General features: G+C 53.3%; 1 protein-coding gene across 2 annotated transcripts in view; it reads right to left on the bottom strand.

The window, feature by feature from the left end:
• SIL1 (SIL1 nucleotide exchange factor) overlaps window positions 1–13,164 on the bottom strand; it is a 331,892-nt gene that overhangs the window by 1,773 nt on the left and 316,955 nt on the right. For both annotated transcript variants that reach the window (XM_004696651.2, XM_045285135.1), the window contains 2 exons: window positions 1,388–1,484; window positions 841–1,005 (listed from right to left, as the gene is read on the bottom strand). In XM_004696651.2, coding sequence (XP_004696708.1) covers window positions 841–1,005; window positions 1,388–1,484 — 262 coding nt within the window. The remainder of the gene's footprint in view (window positions 1–840; window positions 1,006–1,387; window positions 1,485–13,164) is intronic.

Raw genomic sequence — 13,164 nt, 5'->3', positions numbered from 1 at the left:
CACGTGGCTGCCTGCTGTTCTGGGAACAGGGCTTCGGCAGCTTGGACCAGGAGCGAGACAGCAACAGATCAAGAGAGACAGCAGGGCAGAGAGCAAATGACAGACAGAGACAGGCCTCTGCTCTGGGCAGGAAGTAGGCAAGAGGGGGAGCCTCAGCCCCACACTCAGCTCCACCAATCAGCGGGCTGCGGTCTGTGGCGCGTGCGGCAGGGAGGGAGGCCTGCCAGGCCCAGGCAGCAGCTGGACCTGGAATGCAGACCTAGTTGGCTTCGCTCGCTTCTCCTTAATTAAGACGCTTCTCAGGATGGCAAAGGCTGAAGTGGGATGGGCATGGCGGCTCCTGCCAGCCCTGGGGTTCTAGAGGGCAACCATGTGGAACCCCCAGCCTGGAGCCGGCCCCCCAAAGAAGGCTCCTCCCAGTTTCTAGATCTTTAGCGTCAGCACCAGTCAAGCCCTGTCCCCCACAACCCCTTCATTGCCTGACGCTGAGGCCGCCTGTAGCCCTTCAACGGCACCCAGGCTCGGTGTCTCCATCCCACCTGCCCTCTGCTCTGCTATTCATACTACAGCCTGAACCCCCAACCCCGCTCCCTATGCCTGTGAGGTGCCAGGCCTGCCATTCTGGCCTTCAATTATGTCCCGTGCCCCTCCCCCTCCTCCTCCGAGCCCTTCCCGCGGGACACCAACCCTGTCTCTTGGGCAGCCCCGTGGCCCTCAGCCTGACAGTTGATCTGGAAACAGTTACAGAGGTCGGAGGGGAGACTTGACGGTGGTGGTTGTCACCTGGGCAGCAGCAGAAACCAAGCAAAGTGTCGGGAGGGCAGGCCCCGGGCCGCTCACCTTCTCAGTGACCAGGTCGTAGAGCAGGGTGACCACACGCACAGCCAGCACCTCGGTGCCCTTCTCCTGCACCAGGCTCCTCAGCACCTGCAGCCCGCCCAGCTTCAGGAACTGCTGCTGCGCATAGGGGAAGTGCCGCAGCAAGGAGCACAGCGCAAACAGGACCTGGGGCACAGACCGGGGCCAGGTGAAGGGCCACTGGGGGCTGGGCCAGCCCCCAGGCCTGGTACAAGCAACTAGAAGGCCACCCTCCTCCCCCATTCTCTCAGGCCCCACACAAAGTCCTTGGGCACAGCTGCAGCCCAGGTGGCCCACCCCATTCAGAACCCAGGGCTGAGAGAGCTGAGTGGGACCTCAGACACCTTCCATATCACCTCGTGGGCAAGGGGAGGGCAGGAAGACAGGATGTGAGGTCCCAGGCCCTAGACACCTTCCCTCGCCATGCTCCACCTCGCCCCACCTCAAGGGTGACATGCTCGGCAGTGGGGAAATGGACCCCCTTCTTTCAGGCCCCACAGGTTTGCTGGTGGACAGGGGTGGAACACACCTTCTTCTTTGTGGCAAGAGGCTGCTCGGTAGCCAAGATGACCAGCAGCTTCTGCAGGGCTCCTCCGTCAACAGCCTCCACCTGGACTTTCGGATTGCTGGGGAGGAAGCACAGCAAGTGTGACCTTGCACCTGCACGCCACCTCGGGCCCCACCATGCACTGCCCACCCTCACACCGGCCATTAGGGAGAGGCCCGTCCAAATAAGCTAGAATTGACCTGGGGAAACAGAATTATTGGTGTGGAACCCCTTGGGGACAACAGCCCATGGGATAGAGCGAAGGGCCAAGCCCCCCCTGCTGCCCCCCACTCCCTAGGAGCCAACGGGGTCAATCATCTCTACTTGAGGGCTTCCCCACGGTGCCTCCTGTGGGTGCCTTCCCCGCAGGACCCGGTGGCAGCGCTGGATGCTCCCGCTTCCAGGCGCCAGGCACAACACACACTGGGGACGATTACTAGTGGGTTGTCCTCTCTGGCTAGGGGCTTCTCCGGGGAAGGGACAGGGCCCCATGCTCTCCTCTCCTAGGAAGACCAGGGGTCTGGCACATAGACAACACCTGGTAAACCCTAGTCAGAAAGAACAGGTCCAGGGAGGCTCTGAACACCAGAGTAGGTCGATCCTAAAACAGAGCGACCCGCCACTCTGCTCTCCGCTGTCCTCGTGTTCTCCACGCACATGCCACACAGCACCAGCCACCCAGTCGGGCTCCGGGCAACCGGACATGGACCAGTACATGCGGCTTAGTGGGTGACGCAGTTGGAATCTACAGCCTGTCTCTCTCTCTCTCTGCTCCTGGGAAGCTGTGAACGTCTCCACAGCCCCTGGGCAAGGTCCCCTGTGCTACCACTCCATGGCAGTGAATCTGGTTTGGAGCGTGGTCTCTGGAGCGCCTCTCCCATTCTGCGCTGGAAAGACAGTGCGGAGAGAAAACATGCCAGGCCCAGCCCTTACCACAGAAGGATGGGGGCCTGGAGGGAGTGACCTCATTCGGGCAGGGGACATGGCTCAGAAACCAAGCTGGCGCCTTGCTTCCTAAGAGCCAAGCAGTACTCAATTGAGAAGCAAGTGCCTAGGGGATGCCGTGTGGGTCCGAGTGACAGCGTCCACAAAGACAAGGAAGGCCCCATGTCCTACTGTGGGGAGCAGCCGCTGGGATTGGAACGCTTGTGGATGGTCACTGAAGTCGGAACTATTGGTCTCTCCCCATCTGGAATAACGAAGAGTGAAGAAACCCATGTGGAAACAGGGAGTCTACTAGGCCACACGAAAAGGAGGCCCCGGAGGACTCGGGGCATCCGAAAAGCAGTGGTGAACCCGAGAAGCGCCACCTGACAGGGCCGGGCCGGGAGAGTGCTCTGCTGGGCGAAGCCGGTCAACCCCAGAAGGACACCGGTCGTGGGACCACTATTCCAAGGATAAAACCCAAGACAAAGACATGCATAGCCAAGGGCACAGCCGGTGGAGGCTGTCACGGGTGAAACAGCAGCAATGGGCTCGGAGGGTGACAGAGGGCCTCGGTGAACGGTGAGGCGCCTACCAGGGAAAAGAGGAGCAGGGAGGCAGGGATGGAGGAGGGTTTAACTGCTGGCTGCAGAGCTGATGGTCTGAAATGTAAACATCCTCCCTGCACCTAAGTCACCAAAAACTATTCCAAAAGAACTTGATGACACCCAGCTACCACTGCCAACAAACTCAAAATCATAAAAAAGACCGAGCTTCCTGGGTGGATAGAAGCTGATTTGACTACGGCCAAGACTGGCCCTCAGTCTCCCATCAGGTCTGGAACTGCGCTCATCTGTGTGGCTCACTTTTCAGTCAACAGTAGAGAGGGCTACAAGGAGAACAACCACTCTAGGGAGGGCCGTACACCTAGGGGGCAGCATCCACCCAAGGTCAATGCTCAGAAAGTTAGGAAGGCACGAGGCCCAGAAACAGGCAACACAGGGAGGAGGAGGGTAGGTGACGTCACACTGAGGGGTTACAGCAATGGTATGAAACAAAATGTGCACAAACTGTTGAATGGAAAACTGATTTTCTCTGTAAACCTTTACTCCTCCCCCTCCAACACACACACACACACACACACATACACACACACAACTAGTTCGGGCTCAGTTGGTAACCAAAAGGCTGGTAGTCTGAACCCACCCAGCTCCCTGCAAAAGAAAGTCCTTAGCAGTCGGCTTCCATCAGCGTGACAGCAAAGAGCCCTGGAGCTCAGTCCTGTCCTCTAACATGGGCTTGCCATGCGTCAGGATCAGCCGGCCAGCTTTGTCTTCTAAGAGTAAATATATACGAAGAGTGCCAAACTTGCCCCCACCACGTCCTCCACTGCCGCATCTCCACGACACTCGCTCCGCCCTTCCAGGGCCACGGACCACCTTCCTCTGTCCACAGAGCTCCTCTCGCCTGCAATCCTCCTCTGCTCTGAGCAGTATCTTCTCCCCCTTGACTGGACCAGTCCCATTAGTAGGAAACAGCTCCAATGTCTCCCAGGAGTGAGTGCAGGGGTGGAGCAAAATCAAAATCTCCAGATTCTCTCTCCAACTTCTGTCCTATTCTGTTGCAACCCAGACCGCGCCTGAGTTAGTGTATTGTGCCTTAGCAGTTCCCTGCTTCAGCTGGCAAGGCTGACTTCCTGCAAGACATCCCCAAGGAGAAGTCACATGGACCTACCCCAATGCAGCCCTGGGTGCTGGAGCAGCCATGTGGAGACCCCTGCCAGCGCTGAGATGCTTACACATTCACTGACTCGGCTTTCCTCCTGCAGTCGGCATCATTGCGTCTGTTTTGTGAGATGGAGTGGATTGGCATTGGACAGATGGGTTAATGGGCTAATGTTGGACTTTTGGACTTGGGCAGCACTGGGTTGGGAGGTTTTCTTGATGTGCACTTACCCTTTATATAAAACTCTCTCTTATACATGAGTTTCTGTGGATTTGTTTCTCTAAAGTACCCAGACTAACACAGCGCCCACCCCCACCAAAAAAAAGCGGTCTTAATGAACGATGTCTACATCATTGCAGACTCTCCTCATCTTTTGACAGGGCCACCACTGCCTCCCCTACTGCACTGACCAGTCCTTCCCAGCCGGCACGGGCCAGTGTCCTTAGCTCCCCTTTCTTCTCTTCCGATATGCTTCCCTGGCTTTAAATATCACCTGTATCTATGTAATATAACACCCACTCATCTCCAACCCTGCCTCCTGTCCTGGATCCCCATTCTGAGCACCAAATTCCAGGCAATCGCGCTTAAAAAAAAAAAAAATTATTGGGGGCTCGCACAACTCTTTATCACAATCCATGCATCCACCATGTTAGTTGCCACCATCTCATGGTGGCCTTTATGTATGACGTACATGTAACGGAATGAAATGCTACCCTGTCCTGTGCCACCCTCACAATCACTGGTATGTGTGTTTCAATGGCGCGACTACTGTGTCACCTCCAACTTTCATTCCAAATAGGTCCTACCGACCTCCCAAACCTTTCCCTCCAAACCTAGCCCCACCTCGCAGCCAGTTCCGGGGGGAGATGACAAGGCAGCACAGGGACTCCACGTGGCGCGTGCCCCAGGGAAGCTCTCCACAGTGGGTTGGTGGGGGCGGTGGATGGTATGGGAAACATCTAAGAGCATAAAGGGAGAGGGCCAGCCAGAGAGGGGCACACACTACTGTCAGGTAGTGGCTGTCACTCCACCCAGGCAGCCATGGAAGGTATCTAAGTACCCACTTGTCCCTAGCTGAGACACACCTGTTGCTTTCGCCCCCACCTTGGCAGGATGCTCTCATAGCTCTGGGAGAGTAAGACAGGGATGTTGGGGGGTGACTACAGGGAGCAGAATCCTAGTCAGAAACGGGAGTCGGTGAGGACCTGACACTCGGTGGGTGCTCTCTGAAAGTTGGCAGAGGAATGTGACGGTCCGCCTCACAACAAGGTGGCAGGCCACAAAACAAACAGACTAGCACTGGGCACCCGGATTTCCCACAGTAAGATGGGAGGCTCCATCATACCTCTGCACCCAGAGAGGACACCCAGGGGGTACACACCTGTGCCTGCATCTGAGGACACCCCTGGGGATGGGATGCTGACAGCTCTCCTGATGGGCAGGTGGGCAAGATTCGTGGAGCTGAACTCCGCCGCGACACCCCCCCCCACCCCAACTTGAAGAAAGCAGCTGCTTCATCCAAGCGGGAGCTCATGGGGCCGCCTCTGCTATCACGTGCCTGAGGAACGCTCACCCACCACAGGCAGGGTCTGGGCAAAGATGCCGAGGACCATGCTGAGAAATGCACGCAGATGTCAAATGCTGCCTCCCAGAGGAGGGGCAGCAAGGCTGGCATGGCGTCTGCCGGGGGCACCACGAGGAGCCCACCACTCACAGTCCCGGGAGACAGGGAGAAGGCCTTGGGAGACAGGGCGTGGAGCTCTGTGTCTCGGCTTACAGATCTGCTAGATGAAGGTCCAGACCAGAGAAAGCTACCAGTCAGCCCAGGAGACAGACTGGAGCAGAGCCCGGCAAGGAAGCGAGAGTCCAGGGAGCACTCACCCAGGGCACGCTGCGCTGTGTGGGCGCCACCAAGGTCTCACCTGGGAGAAGGGACGAGGCTGCAAAGACCTGAAGAAGCCAAGTAATGAGAAAGACAGAACAGGGGCAGACTGGGTAGACAAATCCTTGGGACCCCCGGAGAAGAGCAAGCTGACGGAGGAAAGAGAAGATGCCCCTGATGGGGGCAGGCAGACCGGCCAGGGAGCCGTGTGCTCTGGGAGAGTGCCAGAGAGGCCAGCACCCAGTAGCTGCTCGGGGAAGTCCACAAGGCAGGACAGATCCCCAGAAGCAAAGTGACTTCTCCCTGTGCCAAGGCAGAGTCCACACACATGAAATGGGCCCCCTCCCTCGTGTGGGGAGCGGGTCGGAGGTGGAGAGGAAGGCTGTGGAGCTCAATGGACCCGGCGGCTGCCTCGGGGCTCAAATGGCAGCGTTATGAGGCAGGCGCTTCAATGGCCAGGCAGAGGTTCCTTCGGGCATGTGTGGGGTAGAACCCAGTGGATGGCATCTGACACCAAGGGAAGATTCCAATGGCAGGTGTGCGCGTGAATGAAGGAATGGGCGAGTAGTTTTATAACTCAGGCCACACGAGAGCAGACTGTACCCAGAGTCTCTGGGGTCCTGGGAACGGAGGGACAGAAGGACAGCAGGGAGCACTCCTCAGCTGCTCTGTGGCTCTCAGCCAGGACCCCAAATGGGGCTGAGACTGGGCGAGGCAAGGCAGAATGCGACCCAGACCAGCAAGCAAGACAGTGTACGCATCAGAGCTTTAATGCGGAGCACCCTGGTTTCCAAAGGCTATGGGCAGAGTGATAGCCAGAATCCATTTGCAGAGCCCCCCACCTAGGCTGAGCCTCCACTGGAGGCTTTCTGATCAGAACCAGGCTGGAGATGAGCCTGCCCTCGGGCAGAGTGCTTCCTCCTGTCACCAGCCAGGCCAGAGAGGGGCAGTCTCTCTCTTAGGGCTTGCCTGGGTGTGTCCTTGATGGAGGTCACCGTACTGGGGGCTCCACCGTACAGGGAGTCATGCAATTCTGAGTCATGCCCTATCAGCCTCACACTGACTGCTGTGGTCCAAAGGCCCTGGACCAATCGTGTAAGCCCTTGAATCTAACAGTGTACGAGTCCCAGTCATGGTCCTGGTCCTGTGTCTGTTGCCCACCTGCAGCTGTGATGTACCATTCTGCCACCCATCGTGGATTTGTGACAGCTCCTTTGTTCATGCCTATTTATCTAGCTTCCCAATTGTGAGGCCTGGGGTAACATCTGTCCTCATGCTAAGAGCCTCCCTCATCTGGATGTGGTGTCTGTGTCCCTGTGCTGCCTTTGTCCCTTGATGCTAAATACAAGTTCTCCTTAAATTATACTTGAGATTGGGTCTCTTTTGTGCCCGCAAACAGAGTAATCCCCCCCGGGCAAAGGGCTGGCCATCAAACCCTCCCATTTTCTACACTGAAACCCGGATAGAGAGAAAGTCTCTTCCAGACATAGTTTGATGGGAGCCAGGAGCTGTCTACAGCTCGCCTCCAGACCCCCAGCTCTTTCCCCTCCCTCAGGCACACTCCCTGGCCCCTCCCTGGGAGGGGAGCCCATTCTGAGGAGAGAGTTGCGCCAGTGCTCCCAGAGTCCTGTCCCCCCAGGTCTTTAGCAGCCTTGGGCTCTGGAGGCTCATGCTGTGTGCCTGGGGGAAGGAGCGCCCCCCTCCCCCCCAATGGTGTGAAAAGCTGAAATTATGTCCAGAGGAGGAGCAAAGCTAGGGGATGGGGAGCCCTGCTGGGAGTCTGCTGAACGGAGGCTGATGATGACCTTGGGCAGGTGCCTTCACTAAAGTCTCCTCACCTGGGAGGATGAGCTAAAACTGCCTCTTGATAGGATGGAAAAGCCAGAGAAATGCCAAAATGCTGGCCATTGCGTGGTGACTGAAAGACCGAAAGATGATGCTTACATGGTGCATTTCCTCCACGAAAACTTTACACCATATCTGTCAGAACTCAACTCAAGGTGCTTCATGCACATAGGAGTATATATTGACAACTCCCTCCGCCCCTACCCCTAGCCTCAGGGCCAGAACTGCAGCTCATGCCCCACATGCTGGCAGTAGCCAGGCAGGCTGGTAAGTGGGTGTCCTGAGAGTGGGGAGTGGAGCGGGTTTAAAGGGCAGGGGCCTGATATGCCTCCTGGTGACATCAGCAGAGCTGATGTGCCCAGAGTCAACAGAAGGATATTAAGGATGTAGCTCGTCTCCGATGCGATAAATGAGAATAAACCTTGTTCAGGGCTAAGCCGGCTGGACTGAATAAATACCATTAGCACTTGGATTACTGGGATATTCACAATCAGCAGGCAAGTCAGCTGGCTGTGTGCAGAGGGACAGCAGCAGCTGCTACTCTGTAAATCTGGGGGGGGTGGGGGATGCGGGGTGCACCAGCAGTGTTGCAGAAATGAAAGTGATTGCATTTGCAGAAACCAAAGGGACTGGTCAGGGTGACAGCAATGTGGGCAATCTGCCCAGGGTCAGGGTCGGACTGCAGCTACTAAAGATGGGCATGTGGGGGGAGGAAGGAGCAGCTCTCAGGGAGAGCAGGGGAGGCCCCAGGAAAGGCTGTCCCTATGGCCCCTGAGCTGCTCAGCGCCTTCCCTGCACCCTGTGGGGCCTGGCAGAGAAAATGAAAATGCAGGGCTCAAAGAGCGTGAGCGTTTCAAGATGGTGAGAGAAGGGCACCCACCCAGCAGAGGGTTCTTCTGAGTGGGACGCCTGCCTGCATACCCCACCCCCACCCCCACCTGCACTCTCACCTGGGAGAGATGCCCCAGGGGGCCCAGAACACACGTGTGTCTTAGTCTGCAGCTTGGATCCTCTGCAGGAAGTGAAACCCTAAAAGAGGTAGGATCCTGGAGATCTGTTTTAACCTACAGCCTAGGCAACCAATCCACCATCAAGATGTGGACAATGGCCAACTGGGAAGGCTCACCAAAAATGAGTAAGTACGGTAAACGCCATATCCCTCCCACATGAAAAGAAACCAGGGAAGTGTGGGGGGGCAGTCCCAGAGAAAGGTGAGGCCATCCTTCTTCCACTTGCACAGAGGACCAGGGGGGCACTTTGAAATCCATCACAATAGCAATCACAGGGCTCCTTTCCCAGCCACACCCACGTGGAGAGAGCAGGCTGCCTCCGAGGGCCCCTTCCCAACAGACAGCTGGTGGCGCTCAGACCTCCCAGGGCATCACAGTCAACAAGGACAATTTAAAGAAAACTCCTCTCAGACTGGGCACTTGAACACCACGACAGGAAATTATACAAAACAAACAGGAAGTCTGCAAAGGTAAGCTCAACCTGGTGCTTTCATTTTCTCTCCAGGCAAGACGACTTTCAACGTTCGAGGAAAATGAAACGTGGAGATAATGGAATTCTTCCATGAACTTGTTCAAGCTCCCTCGTATTTACACATCTTACGTTTTTTTCTGAAACATCTGAAGGCAGCTATGAGACCCTTTCCTCTAAATGCATTATGTGTATTTCCTAGTACAATTCTCCAAATCAGGAAACTAACATTGGCACAATGACATATAACCCAAACCAAACCCACTGCCATCAAGTCGATTCCAAGTCAAAGTGACTCTAAAGGACAGAGTGAACCGCCCCTTTGGGTTTCTGAGACAATACATCTTTGCGGCAAAGGGCAGCTTCATTGTTCTCCTGAGGAGAGACTGGTGGGTTCAAACTGGTGACCTTGACGTTAACAGGACAACTCATAACCCATGATGCTACCAGGGCTCCTACAATGATGTATGGGTGTCCCAATTTTGCCAAATGTCTGAAGAATACAGTCTTTTAAGAAAAAGTTTGGCCCAGGATCACACCATACAATTGGAAGCATACCTCTTTAGTCTCCTTCAATCCGGAGAAAGCCCTCAGGTCTGCCTGTCATGGCGCTGACAGTTGTGATGTAGAAGAGCCCTCCCCCTTGGCTCTGTCTCTGGTCTCTCCGGGCTGGGCTGATGCTATGTGCTTAGGAGGGAATGTCACCACCTGCTGCTGGGGTCCTCAGTGCATCTTCTCAGGGGTAATGTGTCCACCAGCCCTCTGACTGACCATGTTCATCTGGGTTACTTGGTTACAGTGGTGTCTGCCAGGGTTTTCCACTGTAAAGATTCTGTTTGTCCCTTTGAAATTTTATGTATTTTGGGGAAAGAGGCCTTGAGACTATGACGGCATCCTATTCTTCATCAAGCTTACAATTGCTAGTTTCATTGCCTATTCATTGTCAGTGCATGCTTAAATTATTACTATGATTTGTCAAATGATATTCTAACGCCAGCACCCCCTATATTACTTGTTTGGTAGTCTAACTGCAGAGATGGTCCTTCTTCCCCATCTATTTATTCATTCATCATTTATATTAGTATGGATTCATGGCATCTTATTTAATCTATGGGCTATATAAGCTATTTTCATCGTTATTTATTTTGATGCTCAAATTATCCCTGATTTAACCACCAGAGAGCTTTTGGGTATGTGTCTGGCTTCTGTGTCTTTTTCACATACTTCCATGATTCTTTTAGTATTTCCTTATCTCCTGGCATAAGATGTTCTTGTCTAAGATCTTGTACTATTCCCGTCCTACGCCAGGATTCAGCCACTTCTCCATGGAGCACCTGTGGCAACTTTTAAAAATACCAATTCTATTGTGCCCCATCTGACCCCACCCCACACAGGGCAAAGCCCGAAGGGCGCACAACAGAGCAGCAAGGGGGGCCAAGCAATGAAGTCCCCCAAAAATCCCAAAAACAGACTTTGGGGACAGGGCTTGGCACTCCATCAGACTCGATCACAGAACATTCATAAAGGTCAATAGACAGACTAGACCTGGAACTATTTATAGGCTTTTGCTTTTTATTTTGTTTTCATGTCTATCTATATAATATAGGCAGGATACACAATCCCAAGGACAAAAACAACAGGACTGACGGTTCTGGGGTGACATGGGAGAGGGGGAGGTGAGGGCAAGGAAAGGGGAGCCAACAAACCCAGGAACAACAGTGATCTGAGAGCTATGGTGAGGAGGGTGTAGAATGCCTGGTGGGACCAGATTCAGTACAATTACTGAAATTACTGAAAGACGAATGAAGGTCAAACATGAGAGTGGGACAGGAGGAAAGTAAAAGGAAACAGAGAAAAGAACTAGGAGGCAAAGGACATTTATAGAGGTCTAAATACAGGCATGTACATATGTAAATATATTTATATATGATGACGGGGTAATAAACCTATGTACATTTATTTATATGTTAAGTATTAAGGTAGCAGACAGACATTGGGCCTCTACTTAAGTCCTCCCTCAACACAAGAACACTTTGTTCTATTAACATGGCATTCTGTGATGCTCCCTCACCTTCCTGAAACTCTAGCTGAATATAAAATGGGTGCATAAGCAAATGTGGTGAAGAAAGCTGATGGTGCCCAGCTATTAAAAGATAATATTGTCTGGGGTCTTAAAGGCTTGAAGTTAAACAAGCAGCCATTTAGCTGGGAAGCAACAAAGCCCACATAGAAGAAGCGTACCAGCCTCCGTGACCACGAGGTGTCCATGGGATCAGGTCTCAGGCATCAAAGACCCCAAACAATCAATTATATTGATGTGAACAAGTGAGGGTGGTGGAGTGGAGACCCAAAGCCCATCTGCAGACAATTGGACATCCCCTCACACAAGGTTACAAAGAAGGGATGACCCAGCTAGCGTGCAGTATAGCACTGATGAAACATACAACATTCCTTTAGTTCTTTAATGCTTTCTCCCCCACACTACCATGACCCAGTTCTAACTTACAAATTCTGCTAGACCAGAGCATGTACACTGATACATATAAGAGCTCACAGCACACGGAATCCAGGACAGATAACCCTCAGGAGCAACAACGATACATGAGGGTAGGGGGAAGGTGCAGGAAGGAAGGGGGAACAGATCACAATGATAGACATTTAACAACACACACCCCCAACACACACACATACAAACACACAGGGTTATGAACAACAGAAACATGGGTGAAGGGAGACAGTGGATGGTACAAGATATGAAAATAATAATAATTTATAATTTATCAAGGGTTCATGAGGGTGGAAGGGTGGGAGAGGGAGAGAGAGAGAAAAAATGAGCTAATACCAAGGGATCAAGTAGAAAGAAAATGTTTTGAAAAGGATGGCAACAGATGGATAAATGTGCTTGACACAATGGATGGTTAGAAGAGCTGTAGGAGCCCGCAATAAAATGATGTTTTAAGAAACAACAAAACAATTCTAAACCCTCCTCTACAAGTACTGAGGCAGAATCTCAGGACAAGGCTCAAAATTCTGGTCTTTCACAAATGGCCCAAGGTACTTACCCGTCAGCAGGCACTGTTCTGAGGCCGGGCGCCTGGGCTGGGATCGCTAAGCCGGAAAGCCAGCCAACCTTTGATCCAGGTACAACCTGCCTGGGTTGGCAGCCCAGTACTTGAACAAATCAGCCTTACACGCTATTTTTGTTCCAACTCTTAGAAAAAGCATCTTCTCATACTGACCTGAAATCTGTTTTCCTGAAATGGTCCCAAGTCTACCCTCTCAAAGTAGAGAGGGTCTGGCCCTGAAAAACCAGCCTTTCTGAAGTTTAGATACAACCAAGTGATCAGAGAGAGCTACCCTCCCCTCCTCCAGCAGTGCTTGACTCTTAAAATACTTCCCTTCCTGACAAGTTCCCAAGGGGCACTTTTCCATGCGATGATGAGTTCCTGCAGAGGTGGCACGGAAACCTGCCAGCAGGGCCAACCCTCCCACACCCCAGGGTCTCTGTACTTCCCGGTTTCCCAGGTCCCTGCTGGTGCTTCTGAATAGCGTGAGTGTCACAGAACTGACACCGTGTCTTCTGAAGTCATGGCTGGAAGCTCCTCTGAGGCCCCACAACTTCCCAGTATGGCCCTGTCCCTTGGACAGGGTGTCATAGTTGTTCTTATTAAAGAACAGGTGCCGAGTATCAGCAGGAAAAAAGCAAATCACAAATATTATGACACCAAGGATTTGTGCCTACATGGTGAGGTTTATTTTACTGCTTTAAACAACAACAATGGATAGCCCCTGCACAAGACTCCCTCAACACAAGAACACCTTGTTCTAACAATTCGGCAGTCTGAGATGTGCACCTTCCTGGCATGATCTCTGAAGACAATGGGTGCACAAGCAAATGTGGTGA

The sequence above is a fragment of the Echinops telfairi genome, unplaced genomic scaffold (assembly GCF_000313985.2).
Source record: "Echinops telfairi isolate 266 unplaced genomic scaffold, ASM31398v2 ScPeMD7_7469;HRSCAF=8507_1, whole genome shotgun sequence".
NCBI lineage: Eukaryota > Metazoa > Chordata > Mammalia > Afrosoricida > Tenrecidae > Echinops > Echinops telfairi.
This window is presented reverse-complemented; position numbering and strand designations above follow the sequence as displayed.